The sequence below is a fragment of the Salmo salar genome, chromosome 14 (genome assembly GCF_965601325.2).
Source record: "Salmo salar chromosome 14, fSalSal1, whole genome shotgun sequence".
Classification (NCBI taxonomy): Eukaryota; Metazoa; Chordata; class Actinopteri; order Salmoniformes; family Salmonidae; genus Salmo; species Salmo salar.
In genome coordinates this window covers 38,089,374-38,117,312 of record NC_138304.1, presented here as the reverse complement: position 1 = coordinate 38,117,312, position 27,939 = coordinate 38,089,374, and the positions used below count along the sequence as shown (strand labels likewise).

The following is a 27,939-nucleotide window of genomic DNA, read 5'->3' as shown; positions in this document are numbered from 1 at the left end:
GAGAATCTGAAGCAGCTCGTCTAATCCTTAATGGTCTGGCTTCAGGTGCAGGATGGGCATGTCTTGTTTCTGAGGCTGCATAAGAAAGGCGGTCGCCACTAGTTAACACATCTACAATTTATCTTCTTAAAACCTAACCCTAACCTTAACCACACTGCTAACATTACACCTAACCCTAACCTTAAATGAACACCAAAAAGCACATATTGTTTTCATGAATTTTTACGATATAGCCTATTGGAGGACCACTACTTCCTGTACCAGCTCCTCGATATCATTGGTCGACTAGACCTGCTCCGCCTCCTGGAGACGGTAGCCGGTAGCCGGAGTGAATGGACCACACTCAGACTGATGCAAGCCCCGCACTCTCACAGTACAGGTGAGCACAGAGCTGTGTGTGTATGTGTGCCACAACAATGGCCCACATAGAGAGGCAACACTGAATAGCTGGTCATTCTGGTAATTCCCTGGTTGCTTTACATCTTTCTTTCTTTCACTCTCTCTCTCTCTCTCAATTCAATTCAATTCAATTGCGAGAGAGAGAGTGAGAGAGATGATGCTGTATAGGGTCTCAGAAGATGTAACTCAAGAGAATGTCACTAAGATTAAGTTTCTGCTGAGCGACAAACTGCTCAGAGAACGACTGGATCTTTTCACTGTAAGAAGTATATCACACACTCCCACAAGCATGCGCACACACACACAAATACATTATCTCCCTCTCTTTTTCTCTCTCCCGTCAGCCCTGGAGGTGCTGTGTGAGATGGAGAGGCAGGGGCTTCTGACAGAGGACAGACTGGACGAGTTTCAGAGGCCACTGGAGCAGTGTGACACACAGCTGGCCCACACTGTCCGGCAGCGTAGAGGTAATGCACATATTGACACTCCTCCAGTGTCATCTGTAGCTCATCCAGTCTGTTCTGTCAGAAGCTGACGTGTGTGAATCTTGAGGTCAGCAGATGACAGGAGACTCAAAACAAGCTCAAGCACATCCTCACCAAGAAACTCTTCCTTCCCTACCTCTGAAACACTGGTTGGCTGACTTAAAGCGTCAAATCTTCCATATCCAGACTGAGACACTTCAGATAGGCTGTTATAATTTAACAGTGAATTCTCGCCTGCTTATTTAATGTAAGTAAGCTGTCACTCTCAGGGACCCTACCACAGCTTCCTGTACCTTGGCACATCACCCATCAGAGTGTGTTGTAACCTTGGTTGGAATGTCTGTTTTCCTAAAAGATGTTTCAAGCTCATGAGATTAATGTATTTTCCATTAAATGGTAGCAATTGAGGAATGTTTACTTTGTCTGTGCAACAGCGCTATTATAAATGTGTATTTTACCACCGCTGGTTCTGGAGATGGTCTGTAAAATGGATGTCTATTTTTCTATTAGCCATGTTTCACGTTTTATATTGAACAGGATGTCACTCTAATTCTGAGGAGCGTGAGGTAAAAACACTTCAGCAATCCAACTGTTGATAAAATATAAAATATTTATTTTGAAGTATAACATATTTTAAGATGCCAGGAAAGGCATGTAAGAAAACATGATTGTATAAAAATTCCCAAATAAAGAAAGTAGATGAAATCACATAAAAAAATATTTAAAGTAAAGCTGAAACAGTGTGCCAAGATATCAATAACCAGTTGTTCTTGCTATGAAACTTTACATAGAATGCTGATACTGAGTATCTTCACATATCAAATGAATAGTTTGGTTAAAAAGTCAATGTAGTCTGACCTAGTACACTTGGTTGAGCTGCAGCAGTGCCACAGGACTTTTGGTATATACGCTGGTGAAATTCTGTATCATTAATATAAAATGTATTTTTGACCAAGTCCTGTAAAATTGAACAACATCAAATACATGTAGCAGTCAGGCAAATAAAGACACCAGGAGTAATGGTGGCTCCTCTCCCACCATGTAAAAGTAATCAAATAAGAATGACACCACAGGAATGTTGGTAGTGTCATGATTATGGCCTATTCAACCTTTCATATCAAAACTGAACTTGAAAGAGGATATGGACGGTTGATGATGAAGGGTACCATGGTAACATCAAGAGATCAACAGGAAGAATGCGTGGTCTCAGCAGGAAAGATGAGTATCTTGGTCAGGGTGTCTCTAGAATCTGGTGATTGCTTGACCACCTCGTAGCCATAATCACCGTTAGCATCTTTAATACGAAGGTCACCTATTTTCTTGCTCACCACGGCTTTGACCCCTGTAAGGATCTCATAGATGTTTTTCCCTCTGCAGAGACAGGAGACACACCATAAATTGAGACGAACACACAAGTCAACGCAACCATTCAACAGAGAACACAAACTAATTGAGGACATGAACATGATGTGCAGTGAATTCCAAGCTGATGTTACCTGGTGCAGCTTTTCTCAAGCTGGCCACACAGAGACTGGATGAACCAGGACCCCGTGTTCACATTCCTGATAGAGATATACTGCTCTACGTTGGCCATGAACACCAGGTAGTCGGAGTATATTGGAAGGGTGTAGTCTTGGACTTGGCCGTTGTCTGTGTCCAGTTCCCTGTCCGTCCCTTCAACTTTAGGCTTCTTGCTCACCGGCACACCCGGCTGCACGTCTTTCCCTCGACAGGCTTGGATGAAGAACAGCTTGGGCTTTTCAACAAGGATGCTACAGTTTGTGCCGTTGAAAGGTGAGAGGATATCAATGGTGGGGACGACTGTTCCATCTGTGCCACAGACGCCCTCCTTTTCTCCGTGACTCAGAATGCAGCAGACGAAGGCGTCGCCATGCTTAGGAAGATCCTTTAGATCAGTGAACTGACCACCGACCCACTCCTTCGCACCACACTGTTGCAGGTCAGATAACTGCTTCAGCTCAGAGAAGACCTTCAGCACAATGGGAATCTCCACTGCAGTCTTGTCCTTGCACATCACCACCCTGAACTTCATCCGGCTGAATATGTTGGCCAGATCCACTGTAGGAGAAGACAAGACACTTAACAACCAGGCCTCTCACTTATCTCTATCCTCATTCTATCACGTCACATCATGATAATCAACTGAATCAGCAAAAGAGCAAGCTGGTTAGATGCTGTAATAGAGAAATGAGACTTGAGATGTTTTTGAGGATAAAACGTTGACATACCAGCATCCTTGTTTGATCCTGTTCTTTTACCCAGTTTATCAAATATCTCGTTGTTGATGATCAAACAGAGACCACGGGGTACACTGGTCATCTCATACAGACTGACCTGGAAACAGGAAACCAGGGGTCATTTACACAAAGATATTTCACATCAAACTGACAGTGTAAAAAAAAAAAAAACTTTTCCTAGTATTATGTTTGACTTGAATGGCTTCATTGGAAAGGAAAGTTGAAGGGAGTTGTGTTGCAATGAGAAGACAGGTTAAGTTTTGTTTCTGTGTATTATTGTATATTGTTGACTTGTGTATTTACTCTGAACTATATGAGGTGTAATATATGTAGTTAATAAACACTTTAAATGTAGATAGACGGGTTATCACCTCATCGCCACTAGTGACCCCTTTTTCCAGGTCAGAAGTATCTAGAAAACACAGAAAACACAGTTAGATACCTGATACCAGCTATCTAATACAGTAGAACAGTAGCACTGATGTCAGTTGATTGATCTGTAAATGAGTCTTGTCATGTAGTGTGTTATATATACTGTCTGGTGGTTGTGTCAGTAAACAATGACAGAGTCGTGGTACAAAGCTAGTAGTACTAGTAGTCAGTGTGTGTGGTACCTGTACAGGGAATTGGGACTGTTGGGGCTGGGTTGAAGGTGTGGTCACTGGGTTTTGTGTGATTGTTGAATATTTCCTCCAGTCTAGGGCACTGTTTTATAATATGTGGTTTCTGCAGCAGGTTCACGAGTTCACAGCATTTTGTGTTTCCTTTATTCATCACTTTATCCAGCAGGTTGATGACAGTCTTCTCATTAGACTGATTGGGGATTTTTAGGTTGTTGTAGTCACGATTAGTCACTATTTCCTCCTGCTGCACATGTTGAAGGATGAAGCTGGATTCCTCAGACAGGATCTCAGTTAACAAAGTCTTGTTCTTTCTCAGCGTCTGCATGATGGACCTTAGAGACCGAAAGAGAAAAAGGAGAGTGTTCATCATATAAAACATATGCCACAGATGCATGTCAATGGCCAAGCCAAATGATGCTGATGTGACGAGTCATCCTCATAACTGAATTAACAAAACCTGCCATGTTCATAAGAAGTTTTTCGATATTTCAAGAATGGGTTAAGTTCAAAATGCAATGACTGATGCAAGTATGCTAACCTATTTGTGGATGATTGAATTACCATTCTCCTAGCTGCAGGATATTGTGGCTGGCAGCTCAATCACCGATTTTTCTTTTCAGAATCCCCCTGCAAAGGCATGCTAAGCTTTTGGAATATGAAAGAAAAAGTAGCTCTAGTGCAGTACAACTGTTCAAAGAATTGCAACCACTTTGGAAAACAATACATGGATAATTTTATGTAGGCCTACTTTAATTTTCTATATTTTATTATGTATACCAGCATTACCTTAGAACGTTCACACAAATACTGGTATGTTGAAAGCTATTGTGTAGGCTATATTTAAAGAAATACACTTTAATAAGAAACAAATATATGTTATTGGAATTACTGAGTACCCAACCCCACTTTTACCTCAGCACAAATAATACTTTCTCTATGCGATGATATGTACTTTATATGCAGTGTATTGCATTGGGGCCAATGGAATGGGCGGAGTAAAAGTCCAGCAACTGTAACGGCTGTCTTTGGAAGAAGAGGACCAAGGTGCAGCGTGGAATTTGTTCATCTTTTATTTTGGATGAAAAAAGGCACTTCAAAGAAAAAACAAACGACAGCCAAACAGTCCTGTCAGGTATCCTAACACACTAAACAGAAATTAACCACCCACAAAACCCAAAGGAAAACAGGCTACCTAAGTATGGCTCCCAATCAGCGACAACGATGTACAGCTGTCCCTGATTGAGAGCCATACCAGGCCAAAACAAAGAAATACAAACATATAGAAAAAAGGACATAGAATGCCCAAAACGCACAGAAAAACACCCCCTGCCACGCCCTGACCAAACTACAATAACAAATAACCCCTTTTACTGGTCAGGACGTGACAGTACCCCCCCCCCCCCCAAAGGTGCAGACCCCGAATGCACCTGAAACAAAAACTCACAAGACAATAACCCCAAACTAAAGGGAGGGAAGGGAGGGTGGCCACTGTCAACACCCCCCCCCCCCCCCCCCCCCCCTTCGGAGGTGGCTCAGGAGCGGAACGCAGACCCCGCTCCACCACTGGCTCACCCCACTTAGGTGGCGCCTCTAGAGTGGGGTCCCTCTGGCCGCGCAGGCACAGGCGGGCGACTCTGGCCGCGCAGGCACAGGCGGGCGACTCTGGCCGCGCAGGCACAGGCGGGCGACTCTGGCCGCGCAGGCACAGGCGGGCGACTCTGGCCGCGCAGGCACAGGCGGGCGACTCTGGCCGCGCAGGCACAGGCGGGCGACTCTGGCCGCGCAGGCACAGGCGGGCGACTCTGGCCGCGCAGGCACAGGCGGGCGACTCTGGCCGCGCAGGCACAGGCGGGGGAGACATGCAGGAGGCCTGGCTCTGGGCGCAGACACAGGATTCACCAGGCTGGGGAGACATGCAGGAGGCCTGGCTCTGGGCGCCGGCACTGGATTCACCAGGCTGGGGAGACATGCAGGAGGCCTGGCTCTGGGAGCAGGCACAAGACGTGCAGGGCTGGGGAGGCGCACAGGAGGCCTGGTGCGTGGGGCTGGCACAGTCTTCACCAGACGGCTAGCACGCACCTCAGGACGAGTATGGAGAGCTGGCTCAGGTGACATCAATTCGAGGACATGCTCCGTAGGGCGAATGTCATGCCTCATGCACCAACACAGCAGCTCGCTCATATCTCTCTCCTCCAATCTCCCCATCAACTCCTTCACTGTCTCTGCTTCACTCCCCTCCAACTTCACCCCGACTGGCTCTGGTTCCATCCTCGGCACCGCCGACCGTCCCGTGTGCCCCCACCCCCAAAAAAAAATTCTTGGGGCTGCCTCTCCTCCTCTTGCCGTGCCAGCCGATCCTGCCAGAAACGCCGTTCTGCCTTCGCTGCTTCTATCTCCTCCGGGCGGCGGTATTCTCCAGCCTGTCTCCAGGGTCCCTTTCCGTCCAGTATTTCTTCCCAAGTCCAGGAGTCCTGAACCCTCTGCTCCTCCTTACCACGGTGCTTGGTCCGTTGAAGGTGGGTGGTTCTGTAACAGCTGTCTTTGGAAGAAGAGGACCAAGGTGCAGCGTGGAATTTGTTCATCTTTTATTTTGGATGAAAAAAGGCACTTCACAAAGAAAAAACCAAACGACAGCCAAACAGTCCTGTCAGGTATCCTAACACACTAAACAGAAATTAACCACCCACAAAACCCAAAGGAAAACAGGCTACCTAAGTATGGCTCCCAATCAGCGACAACGATGTACAGCTGTCCCTGATTGAGAGCCATACCAGGCCAAAACAAAGAAATACAAACACAGAAAAAAGGACATAGAATGCCCAAAACACACAGAAAAACACCCCCTGCCACGCCCTGACCAAACTACAATAACAAATAACCCCTTTTACTGGTCAGGACGTGACAGCAACACTCCGTATTCCTCAGTCCCCCAAGAAATACAGACCCTACTGAGTACCAACCCCACTTTTACCTCGGCACAAATAATATACTGAACAAACATATAAACGCAACATGCAACAATTTCAATGATTTTACTGAATTACAGTTCATATAAGGAAATCAGTCAATTGAAATATATGAATTAGGCCATAATCTATGGATTTCACATGACTAGGCAGGGGCGCAGCCATTGGTGGGTCTGGGAGGGCATAGACCCACCCACAGGGGAGCTAGGCCCAGCCAATCAGAATGAGTTTTCCCCAAAAAAGGGCTTTACTACAGATAGAAATACTCCTCAGTTTCATCAGCGCTCCGGTTGTCTGGTCTCAGAGGATCCTGCAGGTGGAGAAGCCGGATATGGAGGTCCTGGGCTGGCGTGGTTACACGTGGTCTGTGGTTGTGAATTCGGTTAGATGTACTGCCAAATTCTGTAAAACAACGTTGGAGGCGGCTTCTGGTAGAGAAATTAACATTCAATTCTCTGGCAACAAATCTGGTGGACATTCCTGCAGTCAGCATACAAATTGCACACTCCATTAAAACTTGAGACATCTGTGGCTTTGTGTTGTGTGACAAAACTGCACATTTTGTGGTCTTTTACGGTACCCAGCACAAGGTGCACCTGTGTAATGATCATGCTGTTTAATGAGCTTCTTGATATGCCACACCTGGATGGATTATCTTGGCAAATGAGAAATGACCACCAGCAGAGATGTAAACAAATGTGTACACAAAATTTGAGAGAAATAAGCTTTTTGTGTATATGGAACATTTCTGGGATATTTTATTTCAGCTCATGAAACATGGGACCAACACTTCACATGTTGCGTTGATATTTTTGTTCAGTATATATATTTTTCTACAGCCCAATATTGTGAACATACCCGTGTCAACATTGCATTTTTCAATAGTGGTCTTAATTATTATTTATTATAAGCATATTTCCCTCTTGCAATTCTTTTGACTCCCTCCAGGGGTCTCGCGCCCCACACACAATCATACATACCTCTTGGATACGTTACCAACAAAGAAAAGGCTAAAAGGTTACTAGCTGACTTATCTGAACAATGTCATGTGCAAATGCAGGCTAGTCTTTGGGTGCTGAAGTTTGATATCAGAGCGCCAGTCTGCCCACACTAGTCACCGCTCAACTCCATCGTAAACCATGGAGTTGAGTTTATTCAGCTTGAAGGTAAAAACACATAGTAAAAAGCATTCCTCAAGTCCCCAACAGCTAGAGACAGTGACGACTGAATAGTTAGGATGCTAGCTGTTAATAGTTTTTTTATTTAACCTTTATTTAAGTAGGCAAGTCAGTTAAGAACAAATTCTGATTTACAATGACAGCCTACACCGGCCAAACCTAGACGACACTGGACCAATTGTGCACCGCCCTATGGGACTACCAATCACAGCCGGTTGTGATACAGCCTGGAATCAAACCATGGTGTCTGTGGTGACGCCTCTAGCACTGAGATGCAGTGCCTTAGACCGCTGCGCCACTCGGGAGCCCAAGTCAAGTAAATAGCTATAACCAACAGCTAATAAGTTTAGTGTAAAAGTACAGTAGCTATCAAGGAGTGTTGTACAATAGTGAACTACATGTAGTTCAACTAGTAATTTAACAACAGTTTGCAGTAGTTTGGCAACTCAATATTAGCAAGTTGTCCTCAATATTTTGGACACTCAGTGCATATTTAGAATTTGTGAATGATTTTGATGTGATATGAATGTCAAGGGTTTTATGTTTCCAGAACCAGAACCGTAATGCATTTGACAATGGATTCCCATTTAGATGGAGTATTTAGCTGTTTTGGCTGCCAGCGCCAGTCTACCTCTGAAAATAACATATATGCTTCTCGGACGGTAAGCTCCTTAAGAGTACATCTGGGCATGTGGGTTAAGTGGGCAAGAATTTCCTTTTCGGCATCAGACCTGCCTAATTCTCACATGAAACACATTTTTTTGTGTTCAATCGTCAGTAAATGACACATTCTGTTAACATCTGACTCCAGAGTGATCTGTTGTAGTCTAAGACATTTCTTTTATTTCAACGTTTATTTTAACCAGGTAGGCTAGTTGAGAACAAGTTCTCATTTACAACTGCGACCTGGCCAAGATAAAGCAAAGCAGTGTGACACAAACAACAACACAGAGTTACACATGGAATAAACAAACATACAGTCAATAATACAATAGAGAAAGTCTATATACAGTGTGTGCAAATGAGGTAGGATAAGGGAGGTAAGGCAATAAATAGGCCATAGTGGCGGAATAATTACAATATAGCAATTAAACACTGGAGTGATAGATGTGCAGAAGATGAGTGTGCAAGTAGAGATACTGGGGTGCAAAGGAGATAAATAAATAAAATAAATAACAGTATGGGGATGAGGTAGTTGGATGGGCTATTTACAGTTTTATGAGGGTATGTTTGGCAGCATGAGTGAAGTATGCTTTGTTGCGAAATAGGAAGCCGATTCTTGATTTCATTTTGGATTGGAGATGCTTAATGTGAATCTGGAGGGAGAGTTTACCGTCTAACCAGACACCTAGGCATTTATAGTTGTCCACATATTCTAAGTCAGAACCGTCCAGAGTAGTAATGCTGGACGGGCAGGCAGGTGTGGGCAGCGATCGGTTGAAGAGCATGCATTTAGTTTTACTTGCATTTAAGAGCAGTTGGAGGCCACGGAAGGAGAGTTGTATGGCATTGAAGCTCGTCGGAAGGTTAGATAACACAGTGTCCAAAGAAGGGCCATAAGTATACAGAATGTTGACATCTCAGATTTAGATTTGATCATTTACTACGAAGTAGTTTGGATGTAGGGAACTACTTTTTATATTTTTTTCTTATGGGTAGCTTTACTGTAGCGTCAATAATTCCGATGTGAAGTAGTGGGCAGATTAGTAAACTAGATTTTCACAGTAGCTTCCCGTCTTCAAAAATGCAACGTGCGAGCATCTGTAGCAGCTTAGAGTTTCTAAACCCAGAGGCGCAACATCGCGAGACTTCCGGAAACGATTGCGAAACAGAAAAAATAGACCAGGCCAGGGTTTGGGGTTTGAGAAGTCAATGGGAGAAGTGAAACGTCCTTCCTTAGTTGTTAATTTTCTCGAACTCTAAAGGCACAACCTAGATTCGAGCCAATACCTTAAGTAGTGGAACATATCATTACTCCAACCTCGTGAAAGTGACAAACTGACACGCTTTCATGTTCGTCAAAAACAACTTTATATCGAAGGAGTGTCTTTGAGTTGACGGCATGCACATGCGCAGTTCGGCGCGAGACGACCTTTAGACACGATGACGTGAAACAACGCATGAGCTTAGCGAGCCTACAAGTGTGATCGGGGATTTCTATTGGAGAAGCAGTTTCAGCTTGATACTCTACTGTCTTTGGTAGCAGCCTAGCTCGCTAGCTAGCTACCGTTAGCTACTTTAGATTCAACTAGCAGTGAGCATGTTTTACCAATGTGGTCATCATGATATCTTGACACTAAATTACGATTTGATAGCATAGCAAAATTACTTACCGGTACGACTAAAAACGGATTCGCTCGCCAAGTTGATGAAATAATTCAGCGGTAGCTATGCGTTCTCCTCTTCCCTCGCAAATGTAAAGTTTTACTTTCATCTAGCTACTGTCCAATCTGAGTAGGTTCAAAGGTGTCGCCACACGAGCAATAACGTAACTTTTCGTGGCCTCCCTGGTGGTCTAGTGGTTAGGATTCGGCGCTCTCACCGCCGCGGCCCGGGTTCGATTCCCGGTTAGGGAACTTCTTTTTTTAACCACTGCAAATTCAATCTAAAGTATAGTTTTCCCTGCTTGGAAGTAAAAAAACTGAATTAACAACTTTTGGTTCCAAGTCATTTTCAGTGTTTTTCATAACCAAACCAAGTATATTGTATACTAAGCCTATAATCCTACTTTGGGGCTCCTGAGTGATGCAGGGGTCTAAGGCACTGCTAGAGGCATCACTACAGACCCTGGTTAAATTCCAGGCTGTATCACAACCAGCGGTGATTGGAAGTCCCATATGGTGGTGCCCAGTGCTGTCTGGGGTAGGCTGTCATTGTAAATCAGAATTTGTTCTTAACTGACTTGCCTAGTTAAATAAATACTTGAATTAGAAACAAGCATTGTTCATATGTGACTGAATTCCCCTTTAAGGCCCTTTTGCATCCTTGTTCATCCCTTCCTGGAATTAGCCACATGTCACTGACCTGACATGGTTGGATAGGTGAAAGCAAAGGGCTCGATTCCAGGCCAATGCCAGATGGGCTGGTCCATTTTTAGCCCAGTGGGCCTGTTTAACATGGGAGTTTTGCACAAATTCATCATGATCAGGATAATAATGGGGGCCTCGAGGGAAAAAACGGGCCAGTGTGTTAGAAATGCCAGGATGATTTCTGGTACTTGTCCGTCCCTGGTTGTAGATGTGTTTGATCAGGGCCTGCTGAGTGGCTGTTGTAGTTTGCTGTCTGTCATCCTTCCAGTCAACTTTGGTTTTAGAAGTGGGGGGGACATAACTTGGCAGGGGGTCTCCTATTTTTTGGGGGCATCTAAAGCACATTTCCTGATAGACTGAAAAACAGCTTCTATCTCAAGGCCATCAGACTGTTAAATAGCCATCACTAGCATATTAGAGGCTGCTGCCCTATACATAGACTTGAAATCACTGGCCACTATAATAATTGGAATACTAGTCACTTTAATAATGTTTACATATCTTGCATTACTCATTTCATATGTATAAGGGCACAAGGCAAGACCCAGATGCAGACACGGGAGGCAGATGGTTTGAGTCTTGATATTTATTAATCAATCCAAAAGGGGAGGCAAGAGAATGGTTGTGGACAGGAAAAAGGTCAAAACCAGTTCAGAGTCCAGGAGGTACAGAGTGGCAGGCAGGCTCGAGGTCAGGGTTGGCAGAATGGTCAGGCAGGCAGGTACGGAGTCCAGAAAACAGGCAAGGGTCAAAAACCGTGAGGACTAGAAAAGAGAATAGAAGCAGGAGTACGGGGAAAACGCTGGTTGACTTGAAAAACATACAAGACGAACTGGCACAGAGAGACAGGAAACACAGGGATACATACACCAGGGATAATAAGCGACACCTGGAGGAGGTGGAGACAATCACAAGACAGGTGAAACAGATCAGGGTGTGACAATATGTATATACTGTATTCTGTCCTATTCTACTTCATCTTAGTCTATGCCGCTCCAAATATTTATACATTCTTAATTCCATTCCTTTACTTTAGATTGTGTGTTTTGTTAGATATTACTTGTTAGATATTACTGCACTGTTGGAGCTAGAAACACAAGCATTTCGCTACACCAGCCATAACATCTGCTAAACACTTGTATGTGACAAATAGGTTTGGAAAACAAATGTTGAATGAAAACACAAACACACCTACACGTTAGCACACAGAAACAGTACACCCTCCATATAATTCATATCATAGGTCTAATAAATAGTACTGTAGTTCTTACTTGCACACAATATAGCTGGTTCACCCCATGCCGCTCCTAGGGCTCCACAGCCCTGTTGCAACCCAACCCAACACACCCCACTCAGCTTTAGGATCTTAGTGAAACATTAATTATTGGTTTCAAGTGTTAGGCCAAGGCCAGAGTGACAACAATACAGCAGACCTCCAGGGCCAGGACTGAGAAGCTTTGCAACTAGGGCTTGCCTAAATAGGTATCTCCCCTGACGTAGGCATGTTTTCAATACCTTTTGTTTTCCAGTTTTCCATATAAGGCATCCAGACTTTATGAGAGTTGCACAGTATACCCTTAATCAAATCTAGTGATACTGTACAAAACTTGACATTTCTTCCATACATTGTGGGAGGATAACCAACCTTCCAATTAATGCAAAGCATTTCTTAGCTGCTATAAATGCTTGGTTACACAGTTTCTTCTGATAACAGTCTCCAGTATCAACATTTTCAAGCAAACAAAAACAGGGAGAAGGTTGAATCTGTAGACATGCTGAGATAAAATAACATACTATTTGCCTTCACAAGACCATAACATATGCAAACATGTCCCCTTTTGTGCTTTACACATTCTAGCAGAATAATACAATTTCCGAGTGCATGGTATTCAGTTTCACTGGCATATAGTACTTTCTATCGATGGTCTTATACTGCAGTACCTTTACAGTATGCCTGAGATTATATGAACATAACTGGGCATTCTAGCATATCTGTATCCATTCATCATCATTAATTAATAGCGTCATCACATTTTTGTTTTACATGTTTTGTGTCATCGGGAAAAGCCTCTATTGACCCTTGATAAAGTTTGGAAATCAACTTTCGAGGTTGTTTGACTGCCTTAAAATAGTTTACATCTTTGAAGTTTCTTGTTTGTCCAGTGTTGCCTGCACAGAGAGAAAAAAGTGTTGTATTGGCAAAAGTTAACTTTGCACTGTCACAGACTGGTCTTCCCTGACTGCCTGAACCTAATGAGACCCCTGTCACCATAGGATCTTGCTCAGATGAGGCATGACAAAGAATTACCATGGTGAACATTAATATATTATATTAGCAATGAATACCATCAATGGTTCAATAACTGAAATTACCATTATTCCCAATCCCAGACTGTAGCCTACCCATCAACTCAAGATGGAACTTTGTATCCATTCACTAATTGTTATAGTATACTGCAAAATTCACCTGAGCTCCGTAGACTGGCTGTCTGACCCTGCAGGGACACCTTTCACCATCTGATCCTGCTAAGACATGATGAGCATGTCCCATTGGGGCGACTGCATGTAGGCAATCTGTCCCGTGGAAGGGACAGGGAGTCTGCCAGGCCTGGTGGCAGGACAAGGATGCCCTAAAAAGGTTGATTGTTTTGCGTAGGGACATTCTGAACCATCCCCCTCGGCCCGTGGGCCTGGATGTGATGGGAGCTCTTTATCTGAGAACTGAACTTGGGGAACAGTGGTGTTGACCTGCCTCAAACAGTCTGGTGGGATCGATCTGTCCATTCAGGATATTTCCCTTCACCCTCTCAGACACCTTTGCATTGTTCAACAAGAGGGCTCTCTGGCCGACAGTCGCTTGTGCCATGACCCTCCCAGAAGTCTCAGCGGTACACTTGAAGGTCCGGGTGGTATGGTCGGCAAGATAGACTAAGCTCCATAAACTTCTCCCAGTTGACAGTGCCACCGTTCGCCAGGGAGTTGCACAGCTCCTTAGCCTGCACCGCCATGTAGACTGAGAGGAGGGAAACTGTTTTTACAGAGCGCCCTGCCTGAGCTGCAGATCGGTAGATCCTCTCACACTCAGACGCGGTGTCATTGGGATGAGCGAACTTGGGGGGAAAAGGAAGATGAGCTCAAAGCCTTCGGTTCGAGGTGCTCAGCCAGGGCAGGTTCCACGGGAGTTGGGCTGAGCCATCCCAATGACTCCATGCTGTGCATATCCAAGTGAGGGTAGCCAATCACAGGAGAAGGTGACTTGAGTGGCTCCGCCCAGGAGGACTCCAACAATGCCAGACAGTCTGGGAAGGCTGATACAAGCTGTCAGACGGATGTAGAATTACTCTGAGAGGAGATTCCATCCATCCTCGTCTTCTTGGGCTATACAACCTCTCTCTGGTGTGACGGACGCAGTCCCTACACTTTGCATTGGAGCAAAAACAATCACTGTTTTATGTGATGATGTAGGCTAATCTTTATAGTTGCTGCCATATCATAGGCATTATTCAGAATTCCTGAAAAAGAACGCTTGCCCTGCTACTTTGTTTGCATAGTCAGAACATGTCGAGCATAAAAAAAATTGGTATTTACATTTTTTAAATTTAACCTACGTTTAACTAGGCAAGTCAGTTAAGAACACATTTATATTTACAATGATGGCCTACCGGGGAACAGTGGGTTAACTGCCTTGCTCAGGGGCAGAACGACAGATTTTTACCTTGTTAGCTCGGGAATTCGATCCAGCAACCTTTCGGTATTCAATGTACAACATGAAGTTTCCCCTCCATGTCAAGGAGGAGGAAGTGGCAGAGAAGCTACGTAGGCAGCGGAATGGGTAGCAGCTAGATAAAAAAGAATCCTACACATGCGCAGAAATCTCTATCATTAGCCATGGCAAGTCGTTTTCCAGTCAATCTGGAAACGCAGCTACTCCAAACTAAGGAATGTGTGGCCCTCTGTTGAATTTTGATGTCCTGATGTGCCTCGTTATGTTGCCCATCCCTGATGTACTGTAGGTGTCCATGACCATATAAACTAATCGGGTCTGAGGGAGTCTGCTGAAGTGGTCTTTTCTCTATTACAGTGTTATATCTATGTGTGTGTATGCGTCTGGGTTTCTCTCCCTCACAAGTTTGCCATTGTGCTATGTCCAGTGTTTACACTGCTCTGGGTCTGTGCTGTGGCACTGCATGCCCTTGGGAGCCCAGAGATAGGTGGGAGCCCAGAGATAGGTGGCAGCCCAGAGGTGAGTGATGAATGTGTGTTGTATGTGTATCTTCATTCCTTTCATGTGTTTACCCTATTTTATAGTAAATGGTTTTGCATCTTCAAAGTGGTAGGCATGTTGTGTATATCAAATGATACAACCCCCCCCCCAAAAAATCAATTTTAATTTCAGGTTGTAAGGCAACAAAATAGGAAAAATGCCAAGTGGGTGAATATTTCGCAAGCCACTGTAACTGCTGGTACAGTTACTATAAGGTGGGACGAGTTCCAAAGCCCTGATACACACACCCACCAGACCTAGAACCAGTCACTATTGCATCAAGATGCTTCTTCTACCAGATACAGATCAACAACCAGGTAATACTATACCAGAGAGATAGTTTTACTGTCTTGTGTGTGTGTGTGTGTGTTTAGCAGTGGCCCTGTTTGTTAAGAGGCTATGTGTATGTGTATTGTGACTTTAAGGGGGGAGTGACACAATGAGACCAACACAGACACCACACATTCATACGATGTGAAGATGAGGGCGAGGAAGATTAGTGACTGTAGAGGACCTCAACACTGGAGCAGCTGGAGAAACACCATAATTGAGTCAGCAGCAGTGGCGGTCGGTGCCGTTTAAGATGAGGGAGGACAATTTATTTTTTATTGAGTATGGCCTTAGTTCTATTACAGCATATTGGATGACTGTCATTCATATTCCATTCACCCAGCTCAATGTAACATCAATAGGTTTAGGCTACTACATGATACTCAAATTTTGAATCACCCAATCAGCTGAACTCGCTTTGGGAATACCCATGATCCTCCTGTCTCTGCTGCTGCTGATCTGACTCCAGAGGTATTCTGTTGGGTTTAGTTGAGAGGGAGTGAGTGAGAGAAATGGAGAGATGAAGATAGAGATGGAGAGAAACAGAGAACGGGAGAGAGCAGAAAGAAACACAAATACATTTACAAAAGACAGAAACAGAGAAAGACACCCAATGAAACAGGACAATGTATTAATGGAATAATCAAATCAAACTATATTTGTCACATGCGCTTACTGTGAAATGCTTACTTACAAGCCTTTAGCCAACAATGCAGTTCAATAAAGAGTTAAGTGCTGATGTGCTTGGTTTTACCCTCTGACCACAGACCACACATTTTCTCTGTGAAACTGAACTTCCGTTAAACGAGAGGCGGAAAACACCTTTTATTCTTAGAAAACAACAGAAAGGGGAAAAACACAAATGCCTGGGTGATTGCACATTAACTAGCAAGAACAAAATAACAGATGGCTAGTTTGGCTATATTCATTCATGTCAATCATAGTAACTCCAACTAGGTGTAAATGGGATCTCATTCCACTCAGGTTAATAACTTCACTATTTTAGTTAAATGTTTACTGTAGATTCTCAAGGACCCCTTAGTTCTTATTGTTTTAGTGTGTGTAAACATCAGTTGAGAAACAGACAGCTGTGTGTGTGAATCGCATGGAGAAGACAGTCCTTTATTAAATGACTAGACCAGCGCAGTATAAACACAGTACAGCCATGACGCAGACATATCTAACCAGGTCAGTGAAACACCACCGGCCACAGGGAGGGCATTAACAGCATCAAACATTCGATTCTTCTTCTTTGTTTTGATCACTTATTTGTATTTTTTATATAAAACATATGCATCAAAAGGTAGACTTTCAATTGTGGGTATTTTGTTGTATGCATACATTTAACATGGGAAGTACAGTCAGAGGATTAACATTAAGTTAACTGAGGAGTCGCACAAACTTCAGCCATAAGCCAGCAAACGCTCTGGAGAAATCAGGGCAACATATTTACATTACTCACCTGGCTACAATAATACAAATAAACATTTTTAAAACAGGCTAGAGTTGTGAAAAAGTCTACAAAGCAGGAATGAAATGAAACCTTACCACAAATTTAAAATGTCATCACACAGATCAATGTTCAATAAAAACAGCTTCAAGAGTCTTGAATTGGAGTCTGACATAAACCCATGGAAAGAGGAGCGAGTTAGAGGGGAGGAAGGAGGGATGAGATAAGTCTAGTCCTCCAGAGTGTAGTTGGGGTTAACGACCAGAACTTCTTCCTGTGTCTCTGTCTCTGACCCTTTCAGCCCCCCCCGAGATAGCTCAATCAGGATATGATCCTAGAGATGGACAGAGAGAGAGAGTTAGTAAGGTTTGTAAAGGTGTTATTACTCCGACTCAATGGTGCAATGGAGTGTGTGTACTTACATAGTGCACTAGTCTGTGCAGGACCTTCTCTATGAGGCTCTTTCTGTTGATGAGTTCTTCTTCTGAGTCAATCTCTGACTCCATCTCCTTCAGATACCAGTTGATCACCGCACTCTTCTTCAACTCCTCCTCCTCTTCAGCTGCACACACAGGTAAACAACAGTTAACCACTGCAATACACACTTTGCACATGTAGAGTGTAGTGTGTGTGTGTGTGTGTGTGTCTTACCCTCCTCGGCCCTGCGGAGGTGCAGCACCAGCAGGTTGGAGATGCGGCGGTACTCTGGGAAGGTGAGACGCAGCGAGGGCTTGGAGCTGCTGTCAGCGTGACCATTCACACCGTTGGTTTGGTCGGTAACTCCGTTGGCGTTGCCGTTCACCTGCCCGTTATCCTGGTCATTCACTCCGTTAGGAACGTCATGACCTGCAGAGATAGAAAAGCACCACACCTGTTGCATGACATAGAAATAACTCAAATAAAGCTGTTGTAGTAGTAGTAGTAGTAGTAGCAGCAGCAGCAGTAGTAGCAGTAGCAGTAGTAGCAGCAGCAGTAGTAGTAGCAGCAGCAGCAGTAGTAGTAGCAGTAGTAGTAGCAGTAGTAGCAGTAGTAGCAGCAGCAGTAGTAGCAGTAGTAGTAGCAGTAGTAGTAGCAGCAGTAGTAGTAGCAGTAGTAGTAGTAGCAGCAGCAGTAGTAGCAGTAGCAGTAGTAGTAGTAGCAGTAGTAGCAGTAGTAGCAGCAGTAGTAGCAGCACGTGTACCGTTCTCTCCCTCCTCTTCCTCCTCCATCTCCTGGTCCTGGTCCAGGTTGATGTCAGGTGTCTCCACTCTGATGATAGATTTATTGAGCAGGCGGAATGCCTCCTTGACATGCTTCGGCTGGACCTGTAGGGTCGCACACACCGTATGACAGAACATCCTACACACAATCTAAGACAGACCAACAGATTTGAACCAAACTCCAAACACAGGTTTTGAGAGCAGAGTCCAGTTGTGATAGAGTTGTGTGTGTATAAGTTGTGTGTAATTTGTTTGACCTCTTACCTCATCACAGCAGTGCATGCGGGCCATGCCCTCAGAAAGGCGGATCATGCTCTCCAGCTGCCTCACCGTGATTCGCCAGGCTGATGTGGCAACGCCCCCAGAGCCGTCGCGCTGACGCAGCCGTTTGTACTGCTCCACGATGAACTCCTCTGACTCACCAGAGATCTACGCACAAACACAAATTAACAGACATGTTAGTACTGGTCCACTGGACTCACAGCACAGAAACACAAAGACACTGAACCCTTAAAACACACACACACACACACACACACACACACACACACACACACACACACACACACACACACACACACACACAGCTCTGACCTTGGGTTTGAACTGCCGGGCGAAGAGCAGGTATCTTCTGATCTCATCCAGAGAGTAGAGTCTGTCTACCGAGTTCTCAATGCGAGAGTGCAGATCCACAATACGTCTGGCTATGGCATAGTCTGTCACCTACACACACACACATATATAATTCCATTAGTACTTACACACACTACACGCCTCGCTGTGGCATCGTTTGTCACATCTTTCTTTTACACACACACACACACACACACACATTTTCTTTCTCTCTTACACACTCACCTCGTTGCAGTCGTCCACGAGGATGAAGAAGAGGTCGAAGCGGCTCATGATGGGAGCGGATAGGTTGACGTTCTGTTTCAGACTCTTGCTGCGGTCGTAGCGACCACCGACTGGGTTAGCAGCGGCCAGGATGGACGTACGGGCATTCAGAGTGGCCTGGAGGAGACGGAGGGTTAGAGTGTGTGTTCCATTCAGCTTTACTGATGGTGCTGCATGTGTGTGTGTACTTTGACTCCAGCTATAGTGATGGTGTGTGTGTGTACCTTGACTCCAGCTATAGTGATGGTGTGTGTGTGTGTGTGTGTACCTTGACTCCAGCTTTAGTGATGGAGATAGTCTGTTGCTCCATGGCCTCGTGGATGGCCACCTGGTCTCTTGTCTCCATCTTATCAAACTCATCAATACAACACACACCCTGTCGATAAAGAGAAATACACATCACATTAAGCACAAAACATGCACCATCCTCAGCTCACACACACACACACACACACACACACACACACACACACACACACACACACACACACACACACACACACACACACACACACACACACACACACACACACTCACGTTGTCAGCGAGCATGAGCGCGCCGGCCTCGATGACGAACTCATGTGACTCCTCGTCTCGAACCACAGCTGCTGTTAAACCTGCTGCGCTGCTGGCCTTCCCACTGGTATACACAGCCCTGGGACTGAACTCCTCCACATGCCTGAGAGAGAGGGGACAGGTGTAGTGTGGGTATAGGGGACAGTGTGTAAGGCTAGGAGGCTGAGAGTGCACAGGTGTAGTGTGGGTATAGGGGGAGGTGTAAGGCTAGGAGGCTGAGAGTGTACGGGTGTAGTGTGGGTATAGGGGGAGGTGTAAGGCCAGGAGGCTGAGAGTGTACAGGTGTAGTGTGGGTATAGGGGACAGTGTGTAAGGCTAGGAGGCTGAGAGTGTACGGGTGTAGTGTGGGTATAGGGGGAGGTGTAAGGCTAGGAGGCTGAGAGTGTACGGGTGTAGTGTGGGTATAGGGGGAGGTGTAAGGCTAGGAGGCTGAGAGTGCACAGGTGTAGTGTGGGTATAGGGGGAGGTGTAAGGCTAGGAGGCTGAGAGTGCACAGGTGTAGTGTGGGTATAGGGGGAGGTGTAAGGCTAGGAGGCTGAGAGTGTACAGGTGTAGTGTGGGTATAGGGGGAGGTGTAAGGCTAGGAGGCTGAGAGTGTACAGGTGTAGTGTGGGTATAGGGGGAGGTGTAAGGCCAGGAGGCTGAGAGTGTACGGGTGTAGTGTGGGTATAGGGGGAGGTGTAAGGCCAGGAGGCTGAGAGTGTACGGGTGTAGTGTGGGTATAGGGGGAGGTGTAAGGCTAGGAGGCTGAGAGTGTACGGGTGTAGTGTGGGTATAGGGGGAGGTGTAAGGCTAGGAGGCTGAGAGTGTACAGGTGTAGTGTGGGTATAGGGGACAGTGTGTAAGGCTAGGAGGCTGAGAGTGTACGGGTGTAGTGTGGGTATAGGGGGAGGTGTAAGGCCAGGAGGCTGAGAGTGTACAGGTGTAGTGTGGGTATAGGGGACAGTGTGTAAGGCTAGGAGGCTGAGAGTGTACGGGTGTAGTGTGGGTATAGGGGGAGGTGTAAGGCTAGGAGGCTGAGAGTGTACGGGTGTAGTGTGGGTATAGGGGGAGGTGTAAGGCCAGGAGGCTGAGAGTGTACAGGTGTAGTGTGGGTATAGGGGACAGTGTGTAAGGCTAGGAGGCTGAGAGTGTACGGGTGTAGTGTGGGTATAGGGGGAGGTGTAAGGCCAGGAGGCTGAGAGTGTACAGGTGTAGTGTGGGTATAGGGGGAGGTGTAAGGCCAGGAGGCTGAGAGTGTACGGGTGTAGTGTGGGTATAGGGGGAGGTGTAAGGCTAGGAGGCTGAGAGTGTACAGGTGTAATGTGGGTATAGGGGGAGGTGTAAGGCCAGGAGGCTGAGAGTGTACGGGTGTAGTGTGGGTATAGGGGACAGTGTGTGTGTAAGGCTAGGGGGCTGAGAGTGTACGGGTGTAGTGTGGGTATAATGGGGGATGTGTCGGTGGTTTTGTGTGAGGATAGATGGGTATTGTGCACGTGAGTAGAGGTATAAGTGTGGAGGCTAAAGGGTGGAGGGATTCACTTGAGGAATGATTTTTGACAGAGGAGTAGCATACAGCGCCTTCAGAAAGTATTCACACCCCTTGACTTTTCACACATATTGCTGTGTTACAGCCTGAATTTGAAATGTTTTAACTTGAGATATTTGGTCACTGGCCTACACACAACACCCCATACTGTCAAAGTAGAATTGTGTTTTCCCCAAAAAAATGTAACTCATCACAAATTAAAAGCTCAAATGTCTTGAGCCAGTAAGTATTCAACCCCTTTGCTGTGGCAAGACTAAATAAGTTCAGGAGTAAGTCACATAACAAGTCACATAATAAGTTGCATGGACTCACTCTGTGTGCAAAACTAGTGCTTAATATGATTTTTGAATGACTACCTCATCTCTGTACCCCACACATACAATTATCTGTAAGGTCCCTCAGCCAAGAATTGAATTTAAAACACAGATTCAGCCACAAAGACCAGGGAGGTTTTCCAATGCCTCGCAAAGAAGGGCACCTATTGGTAGATGGGTCAAAATAAAAAAGCAGACATTGAATATCTCTTTGAGCATGGTGAAGTTATTAATTACACTTTGGATGGTGTATCAATACACCTAGTCACTACAGGCATCCTTCCTAACTCAGTTGCTGGGGAGGAAGGAAACCGCTCAGGGATTTCACCATGAGACCAGTGGTGGCTTTAAAACAGTTTAATGGCTGTGATAGGAGAAAATTGAGGATGGATCAACAACAATGCAGTTACTCCACAATACTAACCTAATTGACAGAGGGAAAAGAAGGAAGCCTGTACAGAATACAAATATTCCAAAACATGCATCCTGTTTGCAACAAAGCACTAAAGTAATACCTAAAAAAATATGGCAAAGTAATTCACTTTTTTTCCTGAAAGTGTTACGTTTGGGGCAAATCCAATACAACACATTACTGAGTAGCAGTCTCCATATGTTCAAACATAGTGATGGCTGCATCATGTTATGGGTATGTTTGTAACCGTTAAGGATTGGGGAGTTTTTCCATCATAAAAAAACAAAATGGAGCTAGATATTTCTGTATTTCATAAATAAATAAATAAATGTCTAATAACATAATTTCAAGTTGTGATTGTGTGTAAGATGGGTGAGGAAAAATAAAATATTTCATCAATTTTGAATTCAGGTTATAACACAACAAAATGTGGAATAGCCTAAGTCAAGTCACTGTACATGTAGGTAGACAGTGTATAGTGTGTAGTGTATAGTGTGCAGGGTGTAGAGGTCTTACTTGAGGAACTGGCTCTTGGCGGTAGAGGGGTCTCCAACAATGCAGACGTTGACATCTCCTCTGAGAGATGTTCCCTCCATGGTGGTCTTAGGAACACCCCCAAACAACATCAACAGGATACCACGCTTCACCTCATCATTACCTACACAAACACACATTACACACACACACACACACACGTTATACACACATTGCACACACACACAGAATACCACATGCAAAGGCTGTGGTAATAACATAGTAGTAGTAACAGTGTAGTACTGACCGTGTATAGTTGGGAACAGGCTGGTGCCGAGGTTGTGGTAGTAATATGGTAGTGGTGTAGTAGTATAGTAGTATTAACAGTGTAGTACTGACCGTGTATAGTTGGGAATAGGCTGGTGCCGAGGTTGTGGTAGTAATATGGTAGTGGTGTAGTAGTATAGTAGTAGTAACAGGGTAGTACTGACCGTGTATAGTTGGGAACAGGCTGGTGCCGAGGTTGTGGTAGTAATATGGTGTAGTAGTATAGTAGTAGTAACAGTGTAGTACTGACCATGTATAGTTGGGAACAGGCTGGTGCCGAGGTTGTGGTAGTAATATGGTGTAGTAGTATAGTAGTAGTAACAGTGTAGTACTGACCGTGTATAGTTGGGAACAGGCTGGTGCAGAGGTTGTGGTAGTAATATGGTGTAGTAGTATAGTAGTAGTAACAGTGTAGTACTGACCGTGTATAGTTGGGAACAGGCTGGTGCCGAGGTTGTGGTAGAGGTTCTTGTCTTGGCTCATCTCAAACACCTTCTCCCACTCCTGAACAGACATCTGGCTCTTGATGCTCTCTGCTGTCTGATCCTCATCACGCAGCTCCTTCCCTCCAAACTACACACACACACGATTACAACTCCCTTCAAACAAATGTTGGACATGCATTCATTACATGTATACTAGTTTGTAGCCTGAAGAAGTGTGAGAGTGTGTGTGTGTGTGTCTCGATGTTTGGGTGTGTGTGTGTGTCTCGATGGTTGGGTGAGTGTGTGTGTGGAGGTTTGGGTGAGAGTCGAGGTTTGGGTGAGTGTGTGTGTCGTACCCTGGGGTTGGTAGGAGACACATGGCAGGCGAGGAAGGCCAGTCTGTAGGACAGCTCTCTGACACCCAGGGCTTTAAGACCGCGAAGGCCCTCGTTCTCATAACCCTGTCTCCCTCCTACACGGGAACTGGTCTCTGCTCGCACACCTAGAGAGAGATGGGAAATGAGTCCTGTTGTGTGTCTGTATGACCTGTGTACGTGTCATGCCAGTGTGTGTGTGTGTGTGTGTGTGTGTTTTTGTTTGTGTGTGTACATACCTGCGGTGCTGAGCTGGGAGACGTCGGGAACCACTATGAGAGAGCCAGTGATATCACAGCGGTCTCCGGCCTGGGCCGTCTCCACAGCCTCAGCCCTCAGAATCACCTCTAGAGAGCGGGGAATGGACCCTCTGGGCAGCTCTGCCTGGGTCTCCTGGATACGCACCTACACACACACACACACACACACACACACACACACACACACACACACACACACACACACACACACACACACACACACACACACACAGAGGTTAGACATACACATGCATAACACACACACAAGTTTCAGACTCAGACACACATGTAACATTACTGACACACAAACAATCACACGCGTGCCTTCCTACTATTCTGAAGGGACAAAGTTGTTGAGGTGACGAAGTTATTTAGATGATATCTGACAGAATCCCCGAGCCGACTAGGTGAAAAATCTGCCGTTGTTCCCTTGAGCAAGGCACTTAACCCGAATTGCTGTGAGTCGCTCTGGATAAGAGCGTCTGCAAAATGACAAAAAAATGTAAACGTCTACCTTCTGGAAGTCGATAAACTTGGAGCGGTGTGTGTCTAGGTGGAAGCGAGCGCGGTTGCTGCAGACGGGGTTCCTGCAGACGGTGGGCGGTGCGTACTTGAACTGCTGGGGCACGTCCGGACACACCCCCTGGCAGTCCAGACACAGGAACGTCCCGCTCACCTGATGGAGGCAAAACAGAGAGGATCAGACACAGATGTTATACATCTCAAGAGTTTTTAGGAAGCATTATTTGGCCTCACTCACAAGCTGTGGTTATACGGTGTGTGACTCACCAGTTCTGGGTGTACGGGGTGCGTCCTCACTACCTGTGCACTGATCCGCACCAGAGAGCCGATACGCAGGGAGGACAGCTCACGGATCCTATAACACAAAACAAACACTGTCAGATCACACACAAAACATCTTAGAGAACAGAACACCATTTGTGTGACTTGAAACATTTGTCTTCAGGTATGTGTCTCTTACTTGTGTCTGGTGGGCAGGTCCTGAATGGCCAAGTAGAACTCCTTATTCACTGGGACATTCCCATGATCCCTAGCAAAGTTCCTCACCGCACGGCAAAGGAAGGGATACACTCTGAAGTGGAGGAGAGGTAGAAGCAGAAAGAAGAATAGAGAGCTTGTTAGCTGGACATAGTTACGCTAAGATCTTCAATAACATGAACACACAAAGGTTCTAAGTAGAGTTCAACCAATCGGCATGGTCGATTAATTTGGGCCAATTTCAAGTTTTCATAACAATCGGTAATCAGCATTTTTGGACACCGATTATAGCCGATTACATTGCACTTCACGAGGAGACTGTCAGGCTGACCACCTGTTAAGCGAGTGCAGTAAGGAGCCAAGGTAAGTTGCTAGCTAGCAATAAGCTTATCTTATGAAAAACAATCAATCTTAACATAATCACTAGTTAACTACACATGGTTGATGATATTACTAGTTTAACTAGCTTGTCCTGCGTTGCATATAATCAATGTGGTGCCTGTTAATTTATCATCGAATCACAGCCTACTTCGCCAAACGGGTGATGACTTAACAAGCGCATTTGCGAAAAAAGCACTGTCGTTGTACCAATGTACCTAACCATAAACATCAATGCCTTTCTTAAAACTTCTTATGGGCATGTGGGACGGTTGCGTCCATTTTATGGTGTCGCGCCCCTCCTCTGGGGATTTAAATATGATCCTAGATCTGTAGCTACCTGTAGAACTCCTCCTGGATGGTGGTTGCCAGTTCCTGGTTAAATCCTTCCAGATCAGTGAAGGAGACCAGCAGAGTGTTTCTCTCTGGCCTGATCAGCTCCTCAGCATCACGGACATACTTCACCTCACCGTCTGCTGTCTGGTACCTACACACACAGACACACACAGAAATACAACCTTTTTATTAGTTGTATGCATCCCATTGTGATGTATAACTGTGGTTATAGAAGAGTTGTATGAAGCTAGACTGGATATGTTAGACATGCACATCGTGTTAGCCAACTCCAACTAGCTTGTAAGCTAGCCAGCTAGCTAGGTTTCAACAGTTCCAAAAACTTGGTAAAATACGATTAAAATAGTTAGTTAGCACACTATTAATAAAGTAAATCCAGACATAACATTGACGTCTAGCTATATGTTACAGTTTTGATAGCTATCCAATAGCTATTAGCTAGCTAGCTAACAACGTACCAAGAACAATAACATCATCATTTCATTATTTCACTTACTCTTCTAAGAAAGCCTGGAAAAGCTTCTGGCATTTCTCTGCCAACTCGTCCTTCACCATCTGTCCCGCATTCTCCTGAGTCGGCTGTACAAGATCCATATTTTCACTGGATTAAAACGAAAATATGAATATATGAAATAGTTTCTAAAGTCTATCCCGTCTCCTTTTGACTGTGCAACGCACGCTGTGGGAAAGAAAGTGCCTTTTTCGCGCGAAAACCAGAACCATGTGACATTTGGCGCGACATAGTCGACCAATTACATCGTTGTATCTTGAACCATGCAAACGTGTGAAGAATTATAGCCAATCAAAAGTTGGTATGGAAATTTAGAACGAACTTTCTGCTTCCATGGCTTCCATGCTAGAAAAATGTATGCGTTATGACCATCTGCGGTTGTCACTAGTTACCGCAGACACAAAGTCAAAATGGTCTATATCGTAAAAATTCATGAAAACAAAAATGTGCTTTTTGGTCTTAATTTAAGGTTGGGGTTAGGGATAAGATTATCCATGTGGTTAAAGTGTGGATTAAGGTTAGGGTTAGGTTTAAAATGTACAGAGAGTGGGTATAGGGGACAGTGTAAGAGAGTGGGTATAGGGGACAAGAGTTTATGAAGATACCTTGTGGAAATAGGTGGGGTTTAGCCATAATTATGACTTTGTGGGTGTGGTAACTAGTGATGACCGGACTGCGTGGACAAGATCTAGGATCAGCTTCCCTTCCCACTCCTGATATAGGTGGAAAGGTGGAACGCGCAAAACTGGCCTTAGACAGTTAATAAAGTGTAATATCGTTACCGTGTTAGAAGCAACTTTGTGTATTTTCCCATAAAATGAAAGGGCGTAGCTACATCCAGAATGTTGGTGGGGTGCAGTTCTGCGGTTTTTCCACTGGATGTAGCTGTTGAACTGATAGAGCATGTTCTCAAGTGCAGCATTGTCATATTCTTGGAGTGATAAGGTTTTGTAATAACTGGGATTTTGTGGTTTTAACAGGGGAAGGACAAGGACCATAGTTTTCCAGTTCTCCCTGGCAAGTGCCCTCCTCTCCCATCTCTTCTTCATAAATAGAAGCCAACACGAATATGGAGGATGTCTACCTGTCACTCACCAATCCTGGTCTTTCATATCATTGGTGCAGTTGAAGGGAGAGTATTGGGATGTCATGTGCACCTTTTCCCATGTCCTTCATGTACACTGTTCTGAAAACACCGGACCGGTGATAAGCATTATGGTGGATGCTTACCAGGTGCTTGTTTGCTTTTACCTGCTCAGTTCTTTCACACCAGAGCATATAAAGGAGAGGAAGCCCCTTTATACTGTTAAGATGAAGCCCATTTCTTTCTGACTTTCCCACGATTGTTCAGTCTCACCAACAGGAAACTATCTGTCTTGACTTGACCAGACCATCTGTAGGCAGTAGCCTACCACACACACACACACGCACGCACGCACGTACGCGCACACACACACACACACACACACACACACACACACACACACACACACACACACACACACACACACACACACACACACACACACACACACACACACACACACACACTTTGTTACATTACAGCCCTATTTAAAATGTATTAAATCGTTTTTCCCCCCATAAAGGCCTGGTTGGTGGAGTGCTGCAGAGATGGTCGTCCTTCTGGAAGTTTCTCCCATCTCCACAGAGGAACTCTGGGGCTCTGTCTGAGTGACCATCGGGTTCATGGTCACCTCCCTGACCAAGGCCCTTCACCCCCGTTTGCTCAGTTTGGCCAGGCAGCCAGTTCTAGGAAGAGTCTTTGTGGTTCCAAACTTCTTCCATTTAAGAATGGCCATTGTGTTCTTGGGGACCTTCAATGCTGCTGAAATGTTTTGGTAACCTTCGCTAGATCTGTGCCTCGACACAATCCTGTCTTGGAGCTCTACGGACAATTGCTTCGACCCC

The 27,939-nt window shown here is 45.1% G+C and overlaps 2 protein-coding genes and 1 non-coding gene across 7 annotated transcripts; 1 reads left to right on the top strand and 2 right to left on the bottom strand.

Annotated features, from left to right (window-relative positions):
* Nucleotides 1-1,474: 1,474 nt before the first annotated feature.
* LOC106569473 (caspase-3) lies at nt 1,475-10,399 on the bottom strand. 5 transcript variants are annotated; one of them, XM_045694289.2, is made up of 7 exons: nt 10,243-10,399; nt 4,304-4,410; nt 3,757-4,097; nt 3,514-3,554; nt 3,134-3,239; nt 2,381-2,963; nt 1,475-2,255 (listed from the first exon to the last, which is right to left on the bottom strand). In XM_045694289.2, exons 2-7 carry the CDS (start codon nt 4,327-4,329, stop codon nt 2,069-2,071), a joined length of 1,284 nt encoding a protein of 427 aa, XP_045550245.2. In that variant the 5' UTR covers nt 4,330-4,410; nt 10,243-10,399; the 3' UTR covers nt 1,475-2,068. The 5 variants fall into 5 exon arrangements, with proteins under 5 accessions (XP_045550245.2, XP_045550246.2, XP_013996326.3 ...); XM_045694290.2 differs by having other exon boundaries at nt 4,327-4,410; XM_014140851.3 differs by having other exon boundaries at nt 4,304-4,392.
* A 14-nt stretch (nt 10,400-10,413) lies between these two features.
* On the top strand, nt 10,414-10,485 carry trnae-cuc (transfer RNA glutamic acid (anticodon CUC)). The gene has a single exon. It is a non-coding gene; the product is annotated as a tRNA-Glu (tRNA).
* Nucleotides 10,486-16,623: 6,138 nt separating this feature from the next.
* On the bottom strand, nt 16,624-26,224 carry mcm6 (minichromosome maintenance complex component 6). The gene is made up of 18 exons (XM_014140855.3): nt 25,996-26,224; nt 25,486-25,632; nt 24,751-24,861; nt 24,558-24,645; nt 24,283-24,444; nt 23,748-23,913; nt 23,491-23,636; nt 23,132-23,282; nt 22,425-22,566; nt 19,616-19,757; nt 19,347-19,454; nt 19,040-19,195; nt 18,776-18,904; nt 18,446-18,610; nt 18,163-18,286; nt 17,634-17,828; nt 17,405-17,544; nt 16,624-17,316 (listed from the first exon to the last, which is right to left on the bottom strand). Exons 1-18 carry the CDS (start codon nt 26,091-26,093, stop codon nt 17,212-17,214), a joined length of 2,475 nt encoding a protein of 824 aa, XP_013996330.3. The 5' UTR covers nt 26,094-26,224; the 3' UTR covers nt 16,624-17,211.
* Nucleotides 26,225-27,939: the final 1,715 nt, after the last annotated feature.